We start from the raw sequence: 22769 nt of genomic DNA, 5'->3' as shown, positions 1-22769 counted from the left end.
CTTAAAATGAGGTTACATAGACATATAAGCTCTTTCCTAAATCTCTAGTATGTAGTTTGTGCCCTAGAAATTTTGTGTGGCAGTGACACTCCTGGCCTCTTCTGAACCACACATTTTGTAACATTTGGTCAGGCAAATTTTCTAGCAAATTGTTAGTATCCATCCTCAGATCTAATTGTCACCCACCACTCTCTACCATACAGGCAACCCTGTAGCTTCTCATTACAATCCTTTTGTTGCTAACATCTTAAGTTACAGAGTCAATAACATATAAAGTTCCCCATCAATGAAATTGTGTGATTTCTTAGGGGTCATAATCTGACACACACACACACACACACATATGGATCATAACGTCTTAATAAAAACACACTTGCACACTTGGATACAGTTGCAAAGCCCTCGTGATCCGGCAGCTGCATTTCAATTACACAGTCTGAAGTGGTTGGATGTCTGGGATACTGACACACATGTATGGGGGACACTGAGACTCTCGAGTCCCCAAACAACCCTGCCCTGTCCCCTTCCTTTGGGGACACGGCAGGGTTGGAGGCTCACAAACATAAACACACACCAAAATGCACGCTCTCCCCCCTCTCACCCATATGTTTACATACCAGTATCATCTCCCAGCATGTGTGTCAGCCTGTAATTATAGATGATATGATAGTCGAGAAGCTGAGCATGTCAGCACTCGGTTTTTAGCTGTGCTCCAATGTGGCCGAGAGTCGTGTTTGCCTGTCAAAAGGCTTAATGTAAGCATGAGAGCAAGGCAGGATTCGGCTGACAGTTTGGGGTCTTAAGTTTGGAGACAAATGTTTGCCGTGAGCATTCCAAAAGCTTTGGCGACGCAGAGGAATACACGGATAACAAGCCTTGATAATCGGTGCATCAAAATAAAGCTCAACGGACCACACAAATGTTAGAGAGTGAATACTTGTCAAGGTGTCAAGTGTGTGCGTATGGGATTTGTTTGAGGGAGAAGGGGATCAAATTACACAGATGGACAGACTGCATCTCTTTAGTTAGACGTGTTTATCCAGATACAGCAGTCCTTGCTCACCACACACACACACACACACACACACACACACACACACAAAGAATCACATCAATCACACATAGCCTGTGCACACAAGTTCAAAGCCACATTGTCAAATCTTGTCTAAGAAAAGCTCTTTATTTATAAAAAACAGTATTGCCAGTTAACATACTTTTACTGAAAAAAAAGCAACTTTTCAGAGCCAAGGCAGGTATGAATGGTACATCATAATTTTACATGGATAGGCAATATTACAGATATACTGTGTGTGGAGAATAAAAAACAAAGATGATTGGTCTCTTTTGCCATTAAAACAAATTAGCGTTAAAACTGGGACTAAAAAGTAGAACAGATTGCATAATGCTCTCACCCACCACTCCCACACATACCAACCCCCAAATAAAGGAACAAACAAACCAGACACAAAGTGAAAAATCAAAAGTACAAAGAGAAAAACAAATGGACCATATATACCAAAATGTGCTTTTTGTTCCCCTCCTCTACACTCCTAAGTCATACGTCAGTATCTCTCCCTGTCTGTCCAAAACTCGAGTCTCCTCTGAGTGAAGAAACCTCCCAAATGTGTCTTTTTTCGTAAAACTGCACAACACAAATCCCAATGTACACATGACAGGCTACATTGCAATAAAACAGAGAGTTGTGAATGTTTTTTTTAGACCAGCAATACTGTTATAGAGATCGGTAGTAAAGAGGAGATGATTCCACAGGTTCTTTCTGAAGGAGTCCTTTCTGAAGTGTTCATCACTATCTGAAGACCAAACCCTTGTGCAGGCTGCGTCTAGTGTGGTTCTATTACAGTAGAGCCAGGAATGCTTTCCGTTTCTGAAGTAGAGTGTTGAAATTTGTTAGTGGTCTAGTCGTGTGTTTCCCAGAGTAGCGGCACTCACATTTTAGTATCAGGTTTGACGTGTTGTACTTAAAAGCACACAGTTCAATGTCCATATTCACTCATGGGAGTGTCTTGTAACTAAAAACATTTCCAGACACAGGAGTTAAAACACAGCAGCTCAAATCGTGATTTCTTTCACTGGGGGAGAAAAAAACAAAACTGTTGGAAATTAAAGTATCAAACACAAAGAGAGGCAGTTGGTACATAATAACTAACAAATGAAAAAAATGGTTTGTCACAGGAATAGGAAAAAAAAACAAAAACGCACACAATATGAATTAAAAATTAAACAATGTGTGGTCTTATGGGTCCCGTCCTTGACACACAATCACGTGCACACACACTCACTCCAAGGTCCGTATTCATTTTCGCCTCACACACGCACCACAGGTTCATCGTATGACAAATATACACACACCTGCCCGCTTCTGGCCTACATCTGTGCCCATCCCCAACCAAGAGAAAATAACTCTAGAGACATGAAAATAACTCCTATATAAACAATAACATTCTCAATCTACAGGGCGGCCGCGTGCCATCGGCCCGTCGGCCCGTCCCAACCTCCCATCGCGCCAATCCCAGTAAAGGGACGATTTAAATTAAGGAACCGAAACTTTAAAAAAAAAAAAAAATGCAGTCATCCCATTTTCTTTTTATATACAGTATATACCCTACAGAGAAGTCTACATACAAATTAATGTTAGGATGCAGGTGTTGGCAGCAACATGTTTACCATGACAAAATTTACCAAAATGGACAATAGCAAAATAAGCAGGATGACAACACCGGAAAATAACTGATGATTGTCAACAAAGGTGATTGCCATTTAGAGAAGAATTATAATTTAAAAACAGAATATACTTCTGATGCTACAATGGATTTGTAAAAAGTAGGTGTGTGTGTGTATGTATCTGTGTGTGTGTGTTGTGTATCACTTATGATTGCAACACAATCACTTTCTTTGGATGCCGACCCTCGTCTTCTAATCCCATTTTTCTTGTGATGGAAGGACAGAGGGAGTGAGAGAGAGAGGGAGGGAGAGGGGGGCGAGAAGGAGAGAGAGAGTCTGTGCATCTCTGGTCTTCTCTCCTCAGTAGCAGTGGTAGGGCAAGGAAGGCCCGCTCTGGGTGATGCACACTATCAGTTTTTCTGGAAGAGGAGAGAGTGCGATATGTCGATTAAAAAGAAGTCAGAATAAAAGCACACAAACAAAACCATGGGGAGCGTACACAATAAACATGGAGACAACACAACGACTGACTCTGTGGTATAAGTATGGCACGCTGCACACTAGTGCTGTCACGATAACTTCAATAAAGTTCAATATTACTTCGGTACCTTGCAAATGATTGACTTAAATATTGCATTTTCTAAACGTATACTTTAACTAAATGGGTTCTGCAAGCTTAAATTCCATGTCAATGTCACCTCAAGCGAGCATATATGTGCAGATTGGAATAGTTAAAAGCCACAATCCGCAATTGAATGAAACTGTGCCCTCATTGACACTGCATCGCCCCTCTCCTGTGCTTGTTTTGTAAACATTGTGTGGAGAGGGTGGGGGCGAAACGCAACAGTGATAAGTAAGGGTGGTGGCAGGACGCCTACAGTGGCAGAGTGTGGAGCTGGATTAGAGCTGGATAAGCTGAAGTTGGCAGCCGACCATCTAAAAAGACAACTTTAGCGGTAATGAGGTCTGACCCGGGACTGTCAGACTCTACATCTACTGATCCTCCATCTACAACTAAGAAACCTGAACACAGGAAAAGAACAACAAAAAATAAAACCCATTCACATTCTGGGGCACATGTTGCAAATCTCTGTACAGCTGCGAGATGATGCACTTGAGCACAAATTGCAGATTGTAGCTTTAAAAGAAGAGGAAACATTGTAATAGACAGTCTGACTACTAGTCTTGATAGTGGACTGCGCAAGTCAGTGCAAAATTCAACAGATTCTAACATCTGATGAAATGGCGCCGACAAACAGTGAACCACATCTTGAACAGAATCACAGTCCAAACTGGTTGACAAAACCGGTGCCAGGAGTGACTCATTGTACTATTTTACTCACTGAGCCGCCAAAGATGGACACCCCAGTTGCGACAAAGTCGGGGCGTCCTGGTAGCTCAGTGGGCTAAGGCGTGGCTAAGACCACATAACTGTGACGTCCTGTGTTCGAATCCGGCCTGGGACCTTTGTCACATGTCATCCCCGCCTCTCTCTCCTAATCTTTCCTGTCTTATCTCTACTGTCAACTAACCAAAATAAAGACAAAATGCCCCAAAAAAATCTTTAAAGCTGTCCAAGTCAAGTTTGGTAACACAAGTAACTTAGCGAAACATCTCAGTGACTGTTGTTCTGTGATATTACTTGATCTTTCTTCTTCTTTGCCAAGGCATCGTAGTAGTATCAAAGTTTTTGCCATTAAAATTAGCATTAGTATCAAAGTTTAAATTCTGGTATCGTGACAACACTACTGCTCACACAATATCATTATCCTGAGGGTTGAAAATGTTATTATGATCCTGGTGTTAATCTCCAGTAATAATACTGTATGGACCACAATCCACAAGGAGGACCTTGCAGCATACTATACCAGCATGTACACATCACATTAGGGCATCATATACTTTAGTGTCAGTACCAGTAGACCTCAATCAGTGTTCAATACACCATGTTAGCCATAGACCAAGTTCCACTGAGGGTTTTAAGTTGTAAGAGACAAAGGAAGAGAGCTCTATAGAGTCCATGCAGGACAAGAGGTCAGTTGAACATACCATGCTGTTACATGCAGAGGGGGGTAGAGGGGAGGGGGGAGGGCTAACCATCGTAGGAGTCCAAGAGGGGCAGGGAGCCCTTTCTGCCCCCATACACCCCTCGCTGAGAGACAACCAGAGAGAGAGACAGAGAAAGAAAGTAAAGGGAGAGGCAGTGAGAGTGAGAAGAGAAAATTGTCAATAATTGTGAGGTTTCAAAGGCTGTCGATGGAAAGGTAAAAGTGAGGAACTTTCAGAGCAGTGCAGGAGATGGAGGGTTAGTACAGTTCAGTCAACAACCCAGCATGTGAATGTGTGTGTGTGTGTGTGTGTGTGTGTGTGTGTGTGTGTGTGTGTGTGTGTGTGTGTGGATATAAAGATGTACCTGTAAAGTGTCTGTGGTCTCATCCAGAGTGTGTCTCCTCTCCCTCTGGTCCAGTGTAGAGTAGGCTTCTGAGAGAAAAAGACGAGGAAAAAGGAAAATCATCCTAGATGTCATCTAAAAAAGACCCACAAGTCCAGTTAATTTGGCTTTATAACAAGCAATGTTGTTATAATCTATGGATGTACTAACCAGGGCCTAGGTCATTTAGTGGAATCATGTCCCTCTTTTCCCCTAGAATGAAACAAAAACAGAGTTACCACACATAGAAGTTAGATGCACAACCAAATGATAGTTATTGATAGAAAACACATAGAATAGACTTTGTGAACTAGCTTATTATGCAACAAAATTAGTCTAGTCTAAATCTGTGGCTCCTTTTGAATCACCTCTGAAAACTCACTTTTATTAACTTGAATTAAGTTAATAATTTTACAGAGCAACTTTACCTCATTTGTGCCTTCTGCAAAATATCCTGTCTAACAATTTTACCAAATGTAGAACTTAAACACTGCCAAAAAGTACTAAGTTTTTTCTTGAAACCATAAATGATTTCTCATACACTCACCTCTGTCCAGCAGTGGTAGGGTGCTGTCTTCATAGGTGCCGTTGGCTCGGCTGCTGGGGCCGTTGGTGGTGGTGCCGGCAGTGAGGTTGACCATGAAGTCTGTCTTCTTCCAGCCGTCTTTCTCAAGGGGCCGGCGCAGCTCCTTGTGGCCCCAAACCAGCTGCAGCACCTGGCCCGCCCCCCGCACCTCGCGGTCCGAACGCTTGCTGGAGAATACATGGAGACGTGTACAAACTTGGATATGTGTATGGGCTAACAAGAGCCAAGTCAGGCCAGTCAGAAAAAGCCAGACACCTCACTCCTCTATGCCATTTTTCACAAAAACCCCATAATCCTCTTTGTATGCAAATTAGTTTAGATGACATTTCAGGAGAGGAGAACTGGGTTTTTCATCTATTAGTTACAGCAGTCCATGCAGGTGTTCGTGCAGGTGTCCTGTCCAGGTGATATATATAGCTGAATATTTATGATCGTAAAACAGCACATACTCTGGCATTTTGTAATAAAGCACATTGTTGTATAAGCAGTGCTTCTATATGCGTTTGTAATACACTATAAGTTATTTTTGGTCACGGTTCTGTTGCCAACATTAACTAGTAGCAAGTCAAGTAGCCTAAAGTTACTGTATTCTCTATAGAAGAGATGAAGACCGCTAATCAACTCGGGAGCCAGAGCGCTGAAATTACATTAAGATAGTCTAATAATAGATGCGAATGCACCATGAGACTGTACAGAATCTGTACTTGTTTATATTTCCCAAAGAAAACATTAAAAGCACCATTTTCCTCCTGTATTCTTTCCTCGCTTAAGCACACACACACACACACACACACACACACACACACACACTTACCCGTCCTTGTTGATGAGCACCAGTCTCTCAATGCCCTGCGAGGCTCGGAGGGTCTTTGCTGCCTCCAGACTGTTACCTAGCACCTCGGTGAGCGTGCTCAGTACGGACACCACAGTCTCCTCTGATAGAGCGCGCCCAGACTGGCTCTGGCCTCCAGGCAGGTCGGCCACTAGGTGGGGCACTGCATGCTTCCCTGCAGGGGAAACGCAGAGAAGCAAGTGAGTACACTGTACCTGGAAATATATTGTTACATTGTCTTTAATTGCCTTCAAACCCACAATCTTACCAAGCAGTTCTCTGTTGCGGTTGTCGATGGCGAGGTTCCTCAAGGCTCCGGACATGGCCCGAACCACGCGGTCGTTGCCATGGGCCAGCAGCTCCGCCATCATGGGGAGACCCTTCTCCAGACGCACGGTGGCCCGGATATACCGACCATACTGGAGAGCAGGCAGAGAGAGAGCGAGTCAGGAATATCATCTTATCTATCAGTGACAGTAGTTACATTCCAGTAACTTCATAAGACAGATAGCGTCACAGTTGACTCTGCAGAAATAAAAGCCTACTGCTCTACTCCAACAGATCCAAAATGCTGGAGGTCATTCAGATTGAGAATAAGACTAAGACGTCTCCTGTGAGCATCACACTACTAATGACTTGTGGTGTAGACTTTTTCATAGAAGAGATCCATAGTAACAGCGTCCTAGTTAAGCAGAACACTTACAGTCCATCGGCCGGCACACAGGTTCTGGATGGCGCCGGCGGCAGCCTCCAGCACCGAGGGGTTCTGGCTCTCTCTGAGCAGGGAGGTGTAAACACGAACCACCTCCGGCTGGAACAGCAGCTCATAACCTGAGGCAGGGGACACATGGGAGTATTAACTTAGAATACAGATTTAGTCTACACATAGACAAAATAAAACATTTCAAGCAGTTGAACCCTGCATAGTGAGAATTTTAGGATTAAATCAAGACTTAACTCCACTAATCCATGTGACTGAGACAACCCTTGGTCTAGTAGTGTACATTTTAATAGCCTCCTGCAGACATTTTATCTTGCAACAGATAAAAAAATATAAAATCAGGTCCACTTAGAAAGGAATCAAGACTATCTTTTGAGTTTGAAAATGGGACAAATCACTTTAATGAAGCACTGGGACTTTATGATTAGCTGCCCTTTATAAGTTTCCTTTTAGAGAAGAGTCCTGTTAATCAGCCCTCATCGTGTATAATCTCTTCATTTAGAGAGCGGAAACAGTCGGGATTAAAGAGAGAGTGACAAGGTGAGAGAAAGTGCTAAACAGGGCATGACAGGGGGGAATTTGTACATGGTCTTGTAAGTGTGGCTGTCCTACAAACTGCTCTGTGATTAATGGCTTGGAGCCAAAGCGAGCCACACATACCTTTGGCAGGTGTTGTCCTCTTTGGAATGTCAATTAGGTCTGCACTCCCATCGTCTCCATCCTTCTTTCCTGCAGACAGAAAAAGAATAAAAGGAGAGAAATGGACAGGTTGAGTTGACAAAAAAACTAGGTCAAAAAAAAGTTGGCCAAGGAGTGCATTCAAACCTCCTCAGTCCTCTATTTCGGTACACTGTCTAGGTTAAAATATGTAAAATATGACCATGCAGCCAGTGGTACAAGCAGTGACCATGCAATCTCATTTGCGTGACATCAGGTGAACATGCCTGTATATTGGACGTGAATTCAACAGCATTAGACATCCAGATTTGTCTAGTGAAGTATTATTCTGTGTTAATACACTGGTTGATGATAGACGGTGAGTGGTCAATAGCTCAAAAACAGTTGGAATACATCAGAGTTAACTAGGACACCAAGAGGAGAATCTTACCTTTGGCAAACCACTCATCTAAACACAGCAGAGAATAAAAAGGAGGGAGGGAAGAAGGGTGGGAGGAAGAAAGGGAGAAGAGAGAGGAAAAAGAAGAAAAGGAGGGAAAGAGTGGTAGAGTGAGAAAAACAGCGACAGGTGCTCCCGCCACCAACAAGCTCAAACCCACCAGCAACCGTCCACCTTTCAGTGGCAAATCACACACACAGAGTGACCTTTTGACCCTTAAAGGCAGCCTGACACTGACCTTTGCCCTTTCGAGAGCCGAAGCAGCCACCCTTGTTGGAGCCCGGGGCAGGGCCCTGGTTGAGGGGTGTGGCCTCTGCGTAGCGTTCACAGCCGGGAACCTCGCGGTGAACCTGATAGGAGAGATTCCTCAACAGGCAAACGCTGTTCTCCACCAACTGAAGGGAGGGATAGAAAGGAGACAAGAGCAGAGGGTCAAAGAAAGATGCATTGGCCTCACACGATAAAGATAAAATTCGTCATCTTCAATGTGAAAAGTTGTAATCAATTGAGTGAAATTAGCAGTGAGCAGTTACCTTATTATCCACATCTTTGCGGTTGATCTGTGACTGGACGATGTACATGAGTGAATCAACCAATCCTGTGCATTCTCTCAGCTTTCGTCTGGCCTCGCTGCGTTCTGAGCTCACGTTCCTGTTGGAGGGAGGGAGAAGTTAAATACAAAATCGCATGCTTGTCTTCCTCTTCTAAAAGTCCCTCCTTCCATCACTCAGGTACCTAAGGCAGCCAGCAGTGTTGGTCAGGGCGGTCTCCCACTCCAGGTGGCGTGGTTTGCAGCTTTCCTCTGCTCCGTTGCTCCCTCGCTCCCAGCCGGAGTGGGGCACCATCACCTCGTCAGCCAGGGCGTGCAGGGCGTGGTCCACAATCTCCATCTTTACCGAGTCGTGGGATGAAAGGTTCCACAAGGTGCCTGGGATGATGTAATAAATGTCATCAGTATCACAGTTTGTAACCGTGATCTGCATTGCAGTAGAATAGACTGTGTGGCCCTTAAAAGAATAAATCAACCCAAGGAATGAATTATGTCACGGCTCTCAAAAGGTCAGTTCTCAGATTTGATCTTCTCATTGTTTTCTCCATCATCAATCTTTTTTGTATATTCAGATTTGTCATTTGATACAACTCCCAAGATTCATTTTGCTCTCCTCCTGCAGGGAAAATGTGGGGTAGATGTGGTGTCCTGCGAGAACTGTTGGCAGTCAAAATGTAATTATGAACACTCTGCTCTTGTATTACAGCGGAGTGTATGAACCAAACCATTTCTGACTCTGCATACAACAAGGTTACCAGAAATACAAGCCTTTAGATACCTCCAAGCCTTCGTTTATTAATCCAGTAGTCCCCTAGAGATACTAATATCTGATGCAGGTATTAGTATGCATCCTTGCTATTACTATCGCAAGTCATATGAGTGTGTTTGTAAGAATATATCCTGGGTGTGTGTTCAAACTTTGAAGTAATAATTGAGATCAAAAAGGCTACAAACTATAAAAAAAATTTAAAAAGATGAATTTCTAGCTGTCTAAAGTAATAAGGAATATCATACAACCGATCTGTACAAGCACCATGCGAGCAGTATTACCTGTGATAGTGTCAGTGAGGTCCTGGTCGTGGGTCTTCCTCAGTAACCTGACCAGAGCTGGCACTCCATCACAGTTCTTGATGGCGATCTTGTTGTCTTGGTCTCGTCCGAAAGAGATGTTCTTTAGCGCTCCGCAGGCAGAGTGGTGCACCTCCTTCTTGGGGTGGTCCAGTAGGGACACCAAGGCTGGGATGCCCTTCAGGCGACGCACCTCTGACTTAACCTGGACACACAAGTTTTATTTTATAGTAAGCGGCATACAACGCCGGAAATATTTGTGAAGCGGTAATTTTGTGTTTGAATGTGGCCTTTGTGTGCGCATGAGTGTTTTACCTTGTCGTTTTTGAAGGTGAGATGCTGGAGGAAGGCGGCAGCGTTGGTCTTGACAGGGTCCAGACGGTAGTTCAACATGGCAATCACCTCTGGCAGCTCAGGCTGTCTCCAGGAGGTGGGAGGGCCCTTCCTCAGTGTGCTGTCCAATGAAGCCATGCTTCCCCTCTCCATCGTCATGGGAACACCCCATGCGTATGGGTCAACTCCTCCCATATCGCCATCCAAAGTGTCCTCACAGCTCCTATACATTGTAAAGGAGGTAAATATGTAGACATGGACATAATTACTGAGTATGTCTCTAGCAGGAGTTATGCTGTTCGTTAGCTCTAGGTGTCTGGTATGTGTGTCCGTGTCCCAAGCTACAGCTTACGACTCAGGATAGGTATAACCAAGTCTGAATGTTATCTAGGAGATAAAAAGTAATTATTCTTGCATATCATTTGCCCATTTTTGAGGCTGTGGCCAGTGAATATAAAGTTAAATTGGATTGAACCTACAGCGCTTCAAATATTTGATGCCATTTTCAAATATATTTCTGTCTAGGTCAGTGGCAGGCAGTCGTGCCATGCAGGGCAGAGTCTGCAGGTTTTCATTCCAACCACAGAACTGGACACCACCGGTTTAGAGGGAACATTGGACTTGACCTTGACTAAAGACTACACCACGTGATTTCACCGATTAGTTCCTCCTCTCTGTTGAGGGTGTGGTAATCAGTGAAATCACCTGGTGTAGACTTTAGCCAGGGTCAAGTAAAGCCTATTAGATACATACATAGTCTGTCTGCATAAAAAAAGTGTGTGATACTTTAGCAAAGAAATGCCTTTATGTTTTACCTGAGTCTGCGTCTGTCCATGCCCCCGGGGCCAGGCCCCAAGCGTGGCATGGTACCGTAGCCCCCGGGGTGCATGGGCGGAGGTCCCATGCCGTAGTCCACATCCACATCATATCCCAAACTACGCTGGTCATCCTCCATGCCGTAGTGGCCGTGGCCATACCGCATTTCCATGGCTGAGCCCATGGCCCTCATCCCCCGGCCCACCTGGGGCTGCGCTGCATAGGGGTCTATCTGCTGACGGCTTGGGGCCCGGTAGCCAGAGTCCAGAGTCCTGTAGCCATCAACTGGCCTGGGGAAGGAAGAGAAAGATGGATGAGGGTTAAGAACACAAGAATTGATGGCTGTTGCTAAACTAAGTCAACGCTTAATTGTCAATAAAGCCAGAACAGGGAATTAGTGTTTAGCTTGATGTTGTTGATGTTGATGATTAAATCCAAAACCCATGATTACTGTGTGGCTTATTAGAGTGTACTGCAGTTAAAGATGATCAATTTCTGGAAATATAGCCAATACTAAATCCCAATCATGATAAAATATGTCCAGATATAAGTCCTATTCATGGTACCAGTCCAAGCAGGGGTCCTGTACCTGTAGCGTTCGTCCATGCGTGTGCCTCTGCTCAGGCTAGTGTATGTCTCTGATGGCGGGCCTCCCCGGTAGTCATCGTAACCCCCTGCAGGGCCGTAGTGGTAGTTTCTGGGCACGGTGGCGGTGGGGTAGTCTCCTCCTACTCCCGGCCTGTAGGGACGGTCCAGCGTGGCACTGTACCCACCCATGCCGGACACCGACAAGCCTCCGTCAATGGACACAGAGTCAGGGGGCAGGACTGTGCGTGAGACAACTGGTTTCTTCATCTGATGGACAGGAGATGGAGGGGAAATGTATTAAGATAAATAACGTTTGTGCCCAGAGATAATCGACTGGTTAAGTTCCCTGACTCTGGTCTAGGACTGAATCCCACCACAACTTTCTCTTCAGGGGCTCCCCTACTCTCTGATTGTCTCTGCTTTCTGTCTCAATAAAAGCAACAAAAAATGCTTAAGCTGAGTAGACTGTGCAAGTCAGTTTTGAACCAAGCCTTGGTAGGCATTTATAAAAGTCTGTTGATGTGTGTGTATCCCATCTCCCTACCCCATTGTCTGGCCGCCGTGTGGTTCCTTCGTCAGAGAAGACTGAGTGTGCTTCCTGGGAGTCGTCTTCTGGTGTGTAGCTCTCATCTAGAGCGCCGTGTGCAGGGTCTACCATTCTGTACTGTAACACACACACCAACGCCACACATTAATATTTTTACACACAACGCACTGGCATTTTGTATAGATACATTGCAAATAGTTAAAGTTATATGAGGTTCACATGATGAAACACACACAGACACACACCTGTGTCCCGTTTATGTATCCGTCTGTCAGTTTCAGTCGTTCTATGTCTGCATCCCCTAAACGCCCGTTCTGGGGTGGGAGAGAGAGACAGAACTGTGAACAACACAATGTAAACATTTGAAATGATAGTCTATACATGCCACCAACAATTTTACTGAAACTTGAGTGGAATTGCAGCAAGCAGTCTAGCCTCATCTTACAACCCCCCACCCCCCCAGATAACATTACTGCTACTAAAGCACATTCAGCGCTGACCAAACCAAACCACCTCTGCATATTTATGGTCTGTGAATCACCGCCAGACATGAGGAAGGACATTTTGGAATGCAGCCATTCCTCCTCACACCCTGCTTCCACTCTCTCCAATCTGTCAGATAATCAATGAGTGTCACTCCGTATAACTTGGACACTGTTAATTATCACTTGCTTCATGTAATATGAATGACTCAATTATTAGCACTAGCCTCAAGCTGAGTCACCACATAATTGGGCTACTTTGGAAATGCGTTCCAGTAACCATTCTACAACGCCAGATTAGAAATTGTTTCAGGGAGATGTGTCACTACTAACACAAATAAAACCAATATTATGAGCCCTGCCAAAATATGTGGTAGTGTGATTTACTGCAGTGTATATTATGTGCACAAGGGGGCAGAGCTGTAATTCAAAAACAATGGGGAGTGCACACTGTAGTTTTACTCTGTCATGCTTTTGAAGCGGTGCTCACAGCTGGGATGGGCAGGCTTTTTTACATGATAAGCAGAAATAAAACATGGACAGTTGGCCAAGGCCAAAAAAATGCTAATTCGACAGGAAAATGGTTTACAAACGTAAATTGATACGTCTTCCCAGTCTCTTAGCCTTCATCATCAAGCTGCCTCTTACTAAGAAAATCATCCCAAAGTCACTTTCAAGCCCAATCAAACAGGCTCAATTAGACAAAACATAAAATCTCAATGTCAGGAAATCCTTGGAGGAGGACAAAAATATTTATGGACAGATTTTGAACTGTTCTACCCAGTCAAAGTGTTAGATTAGTTGGAGGACTCACAAGTTAGCCATGTCAATCCCTGACGGCTACAATGCCCTTCACATTACCAGAGAGCCTCACAGGCAAGCTCTGCCTTCTCCAACAAGTCTACAGTCACCTGAGCCTAGGGGTGAGCCTAGCTTACCACGCACTGAGTCACAAGACTTTCAGTGGAGACTGTAAAACTAGACAAGGAGGCGACAGCAGGGCCTCGTCCAACCAAATAACCCAGCTGTAAACAAAGCAGCAGAGAGGGAGTCTTAAACCTCTCATTGACAGGTAAATTGATCTTTAACTCCAGAATAATTTCACATCTAGCCTTGCTCTCGATGGATAGATGAATTCAGCTACATGGCAAAAATATACATACACTATAAAACTGAAATAATGTGGCAGGAGCATTACAAAAACAAGTATTTATATACAATCATTTAACTGTGGAGCATGCAATATCAACATACAATAAGGGACTCGCATGCAAGGGAAAACATAACATTTGCATCATAGCAGTGGCATCAAGAGGGTAACAAATACATTAATTAATTGTTTTAATGACAAAATCCTTTCATTTAAGATACAGGGTGGACGCAGGGCTATGCAACGCATGCACGACAGATCGCCTCATTCCATAACACAACATGCTGCGACAAAGAGGAAAATAACTGAGATTCCATGACAGGGGCTGACAAACGGTATGTTGTGGTGATAGTGGTGAGCTGTGTGCGTGTGTGTGCGCATCCGGTGAGTGGCAGTGAAGGTATGCGGCAAGTGTGTGATGATGTGATGATGACCATCTCCTGGCATGTTAAAAGTGGTGAAACTATGTGACGGCACATTTCCAGATGAGAGATGAAAGACACATGGACATACAAGAGATAGATGAAGACGGACATATAATGATGACACGCACACGTACGCACGCAGGCACACACACACGCTGAGCGCTGGTGGAGAGGAGGCTGGATGGAGGCAAGGAGGGGGGGAATGATGGATGAATTCAGCAATAGAGGAATGGATGTCATGGGAGAGAAAATGATAAGTGAATTCACTGGAAGGAGGATTGGAATGGGGGGGTGATGGACAACAGCTGCGTGTATCTGTCTAAGCATTTTGGGATGGGACGCTGAGGCAGTGTAGGCGTTAACAGCATTAGCTAGGTCATGTTGAGGCACAGGATGGGAGACTGCAGACGCCTACAAGAGACGTTCGACGGGGATGCCGGGGGCGGTTGGGGGGCGTTACCTGTGTGTGAGGGAGGGGGCGACCCAGGGCCGAGGGGCTGGTGGCGGGGAGGCCCACTCTCCTCCTCTCCTCCTCCAGCGCCCGGGTCAGCTGTTCAAACTGCACCTCCTGCTCCCTGACCGACTCCAGCAGAGCCGCTGCGCTCTCACACTGCTCCATACACACTACACGGCCCCAAGGGGAGAGAGTGGGGGCGTTACACACACACACACGCGCAGCCTCATACACACTACAGCACAGGAAGAGGGTGTCCAACACACACGCACCTCCATACAGAGTGTAGCAGGAAGCAGATCCCGGCTGATGCAGGATTTTTGGGTCTGATAACATTAATGGGGGAGGAAAATTAACCATATCTCATATCTGCTGACAGAGATTTTGTTTGGTGGCTGTGACAAAGATGGATGTCTTCTTGGAAACTTGGATTAAGGAGTAAGGGGCTAAACTGAAGGTACTTGACAACTAAAATGTTTGTTCCAATTAATTTTAAGTCTTATTTTTAGCTGGCAGTGCTAAACAAACGCTTGTGAGAAGTGCTGCTCGTGGCTACGCTGATGCTGATGTTATGAAGCTGTGGAGAACTAGTGCGAAAAGAGTCACTCTTTTGCTAAAAGAGCGCTAAAAACATGCTAAGCTGTCAGCCCTGTCAGGATCGCACAACAGCACATCTGTTCCACTGACAACAAAAATATAGTCAGCACTGTAGAGAGAAGGTTTTGGTGGAAACTAAAAATTCCCCCCCCAAAAAACACTGGGTTTTTACATGGTTTCATTTTCTTCAAAGGCCTGGTCTAAATAGAATTTAACCACAGTCAACCACCATGACTGTGTTATAATTCAAATTTACTGCAGTAATTTTATCTGTCCATCGACGGCATAATATATGGCATTACAGATATGTTAGACCCCAGCAAGAGAAAAAGCCCTGTTTCACATGCACACACACACACACCGCTATACTTTCTGCAGGAAGATGAACACCAATACACGAACACCAATCCACACAGGGAGAACTGCACGCTTCTCTGCACACTTACAGCAAAAAGCACGATTCACTCACCAGCCCAAACATACTGCAGAGCTCAACACAGACAATCAGAAATACACACCTTCACCTGTGGGCGTGGCTTGGTAGAAGAGGTGAGAGATCACGCCAAGGTCAGAGGTTGAGCTCTAGTTGCAAGGGCTCATGGGTAGAAGGTCACCAAACCACCGAGGCCAGAAACAGGGGGATCGACAGGGAGGAATGGACTGCAGAGAGAGACAGAGGTGGGGGAAAGACAATAAAAAGGAGAGCAGGAGAATGTTTTAGTGGAGGCTGAAGACACCTCTGTTTGAAAAACAGCAACATAGTGAGAATACCGTACAAATGTGTCAACGGGGTTGTGTTTGTTCTGTGAACACACAAACACACTGAGACACAGACACAGAGACATGCGGTAGCCCCAGCCTACAGACACACCCTATATTTACTCAACATTTGGCCTGCGTGCAGTAGCTAGCTGCGGGAGGCTGACCAACGTGCAGCTCTTTCTGGGCCAGAGAACATACACTGTCAGCATAAAGAGAAAGAGAGTGGTGGAGATAGAGAAAGACACAACTCCCAAGAGCCATATGTCCTCCTATCAACTCATCTTTTTTTTCTCCAGCATTAGCTCTCCCTCTTGCTCTCTTTTTCCTTTCAGCCTTTCCCCTCTAATCAGTCTTCATCTACCTCTGCTTGCCTTGCTCTCCCTACTTGTCTGCCTTTTTGTCCCTTTTTCTCTCCCTCTCTGTTTTCTTTCTGTAGTGCGCTCTGAGAGAGAGAGAGACAGAGAGAGCCGTTGTTAAATCAAAGCCAAACAAGTGGAGACTCAGATGTGTAATTCCTAGCTCTTATCTGCTGATAAAACCCTTTGCAGCAGCCAGGCTCCCCAGTCAGTCCTGGCTTTAAAAAGGTTACTGTACCCAGGCACTGCCACACACACACACACACACACACACACACACACACACACACACACACACACACACACACACACACACACACACACACACACACACACACACACACACACACACACACACACACACACACACACACACACACACACACACACACCTGCGTGACCGGTTGGACAAGGCAGAGGAGGGGTTACCAAATTTCACTGTGCCTCTGTCTCGGTTTCTCAATGTCTCTCACTGTCTTGCCAACATGCATGCACACACACTTCTACGTCTGAAAATTGTGAGCGCACAGAGATTTGGGTAACAAACAAGGACCTGCATTTACACTTCTGGCAGCAGGTGTGTGTGTGTGTGTGTGTGTGTGCATGAAAAGGTAGAGTGTTAACAAGTGCAAATAAGGTGAAGAGCATAACAGTGTTGAGTTCGAGAGGAGAGAGGGTGAGCAAATGACTCAGTTTCACCTGCAGATGGTTGAGCACATGGGCGGGGGAGGGAGAGAGACAGAGAGAAAGAGACAGAGCGAGAGAGAGAGAGATAGAGAAACATCACCATGAGCACATGTGTGGGGGGTAATGGCAACATCACCTTTCCATATTGCTACACCCTTTAAAACGCTCTGTTCCTGTCTGTCTACTGACTAATACACACACACACACACACACACACACACACACACACAGATGTATGACTCTGCTTACCTCAGAAAATTATTCATGGATAGGGGTGTGCCCAGTGTGGGAAAAAAGGGAGGGAAGGAGGATGGACTGATGAGAAAATGAGGAGCGGCTTAAATGCATTTCACAAGACAAAGGGATTTTTCGCTGAAGCTTTCAATGTTTTAGGAACTGAAGCCGTGATTGGCAGGAAATCATGACGTCACATACTGGTGACATCACGCACACACACACACACTATTCTTTGCATAATTGCTGTGGCGCCCCGGAGCCATAACCTCCCACCTGAGCAAACCACAAACTGCTGTCCTGTAGCACACATGCCCATATATGGTCAAAGCCACGACAGGACTGATATTATCCACTACAGACAGACAGAGAGAGAGAGAGAGAGAGAGAGAGAGAGAGAGAGAGAGAGAGAGAGAGAGAGAGAGAGAGAGAGAGAGAGAGAGAGAGAGAGAGAGAGAGAGAGAGAGAGAGAGAGAGACAAGCAAACAAATAAAACAAGGAGAAAGATGGGCAACAAAAAAAGACAGAAGGGGAGGGAGAGGGAGAGCTGGGGGAGAGGAGGGGGAATAGATAAGGAAAGGAGTGCTGAATTAAAGATAAAAGCAGATCTTGACTTGCATTCCTGGCATTGTCTCTGGCCAATTCACCACAGCAGCCCACCCACTCATTCACTGTAAAAAGACCTCTGCAGGACATACTAATCATTTAGCACTCTGTGTAAACCATATCGTGGGGGCATTTCAAGGCACGCTTACCGGTCACAATGACCCAAATGCAAAGAAACACATAGCTACACAACAACAAAATCTCTCCATATCTGGCATCATTCCATAATTTGATCCCACATATAAACACCATCTCGCTCTTCGTCCTCTCTCAAACACACCAAATAATTATAAGTATAATTATCATTCTACACACTATCTTATTTCAGTAATGAGCTTAGCTGTCATTGATACAAGATGGATTATAAACTGTGAGTGATAGGCTATTTCTTGGCCAGTGTACTTGGGAATGTGATGCTGTGCGCACACACACGCATGTGTGTGTTTGTGTTTTAACCTCAGTCTGTGGAGGGAATTTGCAGCTGTCAGTCCGGGAGGTTGGTGGAACAATGAGAAGTTTGTGCAAGTGAGCGCAAGTGTGAAAGAGATGGAGGGCGAGAGAGATTGGGGCGCTGCGTGGGTCCACATGCACATTTGTGATGATGTGTGTGTTCGGGGGGGGGGTCCCTATATACACTTCACGCCCAACTCCTGTAGCACCCTGTCCTCCACCCGTCTCCCTCTCTCACAGTTGCTAGTTTTGGCCTTGACGCCTTTTCGGAAGTCAGCTGTGGGTTTCGCTGAACAATGAAAACATCGCTGCCGTCCCATTCCTGCTCCCTCTTCCCCTTCTAGCCACTTCCTGAGAAACAGGATGTTATGGATTCTCCATCGGAGATGAGTAAATGGGACGGGGGGGCTACCTTTGCTCGCTAACAACCACTTTCCTCAACAGACTACACAACCTCAGATAAATAAATCATGACAAAACTCTGCTGGTTTCCCCTGTAGGATGTATTGGTAAACCACCCACTGATGGCCGTCTTCCTCCATTAACAGAATGATTGTGTTGCGGTGAAAATCCCCCATTATCAATATGCTGATCATACGACCACAAACCACTTCCCCTTTAACCAATACTCTTTTCCATCTACTGTTCTCCGTTCTGCTTTTTCTACCATCTCAGAAACTATCTTGACAAACTTCTGCATGGCTAAATCATCACAGTTTAATCTTTTTGCTAATACGCTTTTTTTTTTTTTTTTTTAAATTAAGAAAGACGGTGTACCACCAGTCTTCACAGTGGAATCAGCCTGCTCTCCTGTCCCTTTGTCCCTGGGAAAAAAATGTTATGTGTAGAGCACCTGAGGAAAAGACAGCTCAAGAAAGAGAATATCAGCAAAAAACATTTTTAGCAGGAAAAGAAAGTGAAATTACTGAGAAATTGGGGAAATTCCTGGATTGAACCACTCATCTTTTGCCACGAATCACTGCTCCCAACCGTTCATCCACTACACTACATGGATTTAGGATTTGTGTAAGAGCGTGTATATAATACGCCATCAGCCGCAAAACACAGTCGTTTTTCTCTAATCTCTCAAGGAGTGAGTGGCCAAGTGAGCATTTTACAGTACAAAGAAAAGGGGTATGTTCTGTTGTCCCTGCAGCAACAGCAACAAACGATCAAAATGTCAAGCAGAATGCCTTTAGGTCAACAACACACACACACCGCTCTAACATCTGAGCTTGTCCTGCCGCACCACGAGTCACATCGCTACATCTGAATTCTGCAACCATCATTCAGCATGACTCACTCGACCCCGTCAGAAGACATCTGTGATCATACACACACGAAACCAACAATACAGCCTTTGTGAACTTAATGAAACTCACACTACACCTGCCGTCAGCGGCAAAAAACACACACACTGAAAGAACACACACAGTAACAATGCACATCTGTTTATGTAATTTGAGGTAACTGACACTGCAGTTTGCTGATAAGCCAGTGTGATGCCACTGGCACTGGTTTAAGCAGAGCGCGGCTTGTAATGGGATTGAAGCTTTAGCCCACTAATCCACTTACGTCCTAACACATACACACATATTAACATGCACGCACATACATAGACACACACAGGCCCGCTGTGGATTAACCTACACACCTCTAAAGAGCACACAAACAATTGCAGCCAGCCCTGGAAGCATGCATCAACAATCAAACACCGACTGGCAGACAAGTTGTCAGGAAGGCCCGATACATGCGTGTTCGCACTCACACACATTGTTATTAGTGGTAGCACCTGCAGCACTTCCAAGTGAATAACAAATCAGCTGAAGACAGATCCCTGACCCAGTGATTAATATGCACATAAACACCAAGTAGGTTAGTCCTTAGGCCTACATGAAAGATACTGAACTACACAGCACTATTGAAAACAGTGTTTACAAGGGAAATGCTGTTTTTTTTGTTCATGTTCACAGCAGAGGTTGACAGTTATCCCCACCCAGCCTTTTCCCTACCAAAACAAGTTCACACAGGACCTACCCAACAGGTTCACAAGCTGACAGACAACCCTGTCTGTCTGACAGAATACAGCTTAAAGACCACCACCCTCAAACAGACTCAAATACACAAACAAGCTATGACCAGCTTGTCAAACGAGTGGAAAGGTTTCCAATTACTTTGATTACTTTGGATAACAGTTATCTCATCTGACCCTCTATCTGCCGTCGCAATAAGGTGCTTGTCCTCTCCGGTTCTGAAAACAAAGACTTTCCCCAAAGGAAAGAAACTAAGAAAGCGAAATGAAACCACAGCAACGCTAATTAGGTCAACGCACAAAAATGTACATGGAGAAATAAACACGGTCTATTTCAGTGTTGTACAGCAGCCTCATTGTAAAAGAGCACGCCTGCCAGTTTGTCATGAATGCTGATTCCCTCTTTATTCAAAACATTTCCAGGCAAGCCCTGCGATGAACCATCAGGAGCTGCCTAACGTTACCACCTGGGCTAGCATTTCCCTGATCTAGCAAAACCAGACAGACTTTCGTGTATTGATTAGCTAACGTAAGATAGCTATCTGGGGCAGTAGCGACGAGCAGAGTTGGCACTACAGCATCATTAGACAACATAGAAGCAGCCAAGAAAAGACATTAGTATAAAAATGAGAACAAAAGACTCACACATGGGGCATTAAGTTACCCTAGGGTAGCGCGTACGCTCTGCTCAAATGAATTAAATTATTTGAGATCAAATCAACCAAGCAGGCTTGCTTGCTCAGCAGCCGTATGACCTGTTTTAGCTGTCTAGCTAGCATCACAATAACCCATATAGCCGACTGAAAACAGTGCGAACCGCCAGGCTAACGTTAGCATTGCCGTGGCGCTGCCAGGCAAAGCAAACACACAGATTAGCTGTGAGGGCTAGCGTGATAGCGTGTATTCAGCTAAGCGGCCTTTTCTAGCTAATTTACATGGTGTTTTCTGCTTCAGCAATAGTTATCCCTCTGGGTAAAGTACTCTGTTGGGTATATGTATCAATTATCAGATTTCCTACCGAAGGCAACAAGACCGGGAGTCCGGGCTTGGACTTTAAGTGTAATGTTAGCTTCGACGCTAACTATTTAGCCAACGTTAGCTTTGGAAAGTCGTGCTGAACTGCTGTCGATGTGACCACTCCTTGCCAACGCTGCAGTGCACCAGTTATCAGTAAAACATCGCTCCGTTGTATTAACCCTGTGCTAATACGTAAGAATTTACTCACCTATTTGTGTAGCCTGCACCGACCCCTTCCAACGTATTCCTTTTCGTGTGTTTTTCCTCTCTTTTCCCCTCCTTTCCTGGGTTCTCGGTCAAGCTCGTTAGAGACGAAGCAACATCACCGAGTTTTCTATCAAAGAGAGGGCGGGATCAACAAGCGCTTTACCGTAAATACGGCGCAAGCAGAATTCCTATTCTCATACAGGTGTGTCACAAGTTGCGAGACGTCCAGTGAGTCATTCAGTAGTCAGGAGCAGACTAAGACTATCAACTGGACTGGAAAATAAACCCCCTTCCGTCTAGATTGTAGTCACAACGTACTAAAACATACAGTGACTGATATAAGTACGCCCATGAAGGGGGGTCGTGGGTTTTAAACTGTGGTGTAGAATATGTGGGCTATCTGTCCCCGCCCCTACTCCCCTCCCATTTCCGTCTGTCGCTCCCTCTCTCACTCACTCACACACACTGATGTCATTTATTTGATTGTCTAAGAACAATAGCCTAAAAGGAAGCAGCATTTCTTGGGGAAGTATAACGGCATTCAAACCTACCGGATAATCTACTGACACAAACCCACTAGTGACCATCACATCCTCCACATGTGGCTGCCCAATAAGAATATCATTTGGTGGTATTGTTTCCCTTTGCACTGAATGCATCCATCATAATCATTTGATTTGAGTGAGTCATGCATGACCACAGAAACCTATTTCGGGTCATTGCATGACTACACATCTAAGTCATCTAAGAATGTCTCCTGTTTTCTTTCTTACTTTTTTCTGCTTTTACATACAACAACAGGAATCAATATAATTCTTTAATACCTCTTGTTTCCTTGTGTTTTTTTATACCGTTTTCTCTAGAGCATTTCAGCCATTTGGGTGAAATCAAAGCCAAACAAGTGGAACCCAGATAAACAGTAGATTAGTGTAGGGAGGGTGGAAAGAGGAACAATGCAAGGAATTTCCCCCAGTTTCCTGAAGAGTCCCCCAGCAATGCTCATGAGTCAAGTTAGACCTGTGTCACAATAAGCACTGGA

The 22769-nt window shown here is 44.9% G+C and overlaps 1 protein-coding gene across 6 annotated transcripts; it reads right to left on the bottom strand.

The window, feature by feature from the left end:
- Positions 1 to 1161: 1161 nt before the first annotated feature.
- On the bottom strand, positions 1162 to 22073 carry LOC139925264 (catenin delta-1-like). 6 transcript variants are annotated; one of them, XM_071916557.2, is made up of 22 exons: positions 21732 to 22073; positions 15898 to 16039; positions 14789 to 14952; positions 12517 to 12585; positions 12269 to 12388; positions 11726 to 11991; positions 11136 to 11426; positions 10303 to 10543; positions 9970 to 10192; positions 9105 to 9297; positions 8903 to 9020; positions 8608 to 8764; positions 8361 to 8378; positions 7913 to 7981; positions 7235 to 7362; positions 6800 to 6950; positions 6514 to 6706; positions 5661 to 5866; positions 5285 to 5326; positions 5096 to 5163; positions 4732 to 4834; positions 1162 to 3101 (listed from the first exon to the last, which is right to left on the bottom strand). In XM_071916557.2, exons 3-21 carry the CDS (start codon positions 14945 to 14947, stop codon positions 4775 to 4777), a joined length of 2772 nt encoding a protein of 923 aa, XP_071772658.1. In that variant the 5' UTR covers positions 14948 to 14952; positions 15898 to 16039; positions 21732 to 22073; the 3' UTR covers positions 1162 to 3101; positions 4732 to 4774. The 6 variants fall into 6 exon arrangements, with proteins under 6 accessions (XP_071772658.1, XP_078145057.1, XP_078145056.1 ...); XM_078288931.1 differs by lacking the exon at positions 4732 to 4834; XM_078288930.1 differs by lacking the exon at positions 8361 to 8378.
- Positions 22074 to 22769: the final 696 nt, after the last annotated feature.

The sequence above is a fragment of the Centroberyx gerrardi genome, chromosome 16 (genome assembly GCF_048128805.1).
Source record: "Centroberyx gerrardi isolate f3 chromosome 16, fCenGer3.hap1.cur.20231027, whole genome shotgun sequence".
NCBI classification, from domain to species: Eukaryota; Metazoa; Chordata; class Actinopteri; order Beryciformes; family Berycidae; genus Centroberyx; species Centroberyx gerrardi.
Note: the sequence above shows the minus strand (reverse complement) of the source record. Positions and strands in the feature narration are given on the sequence as shown.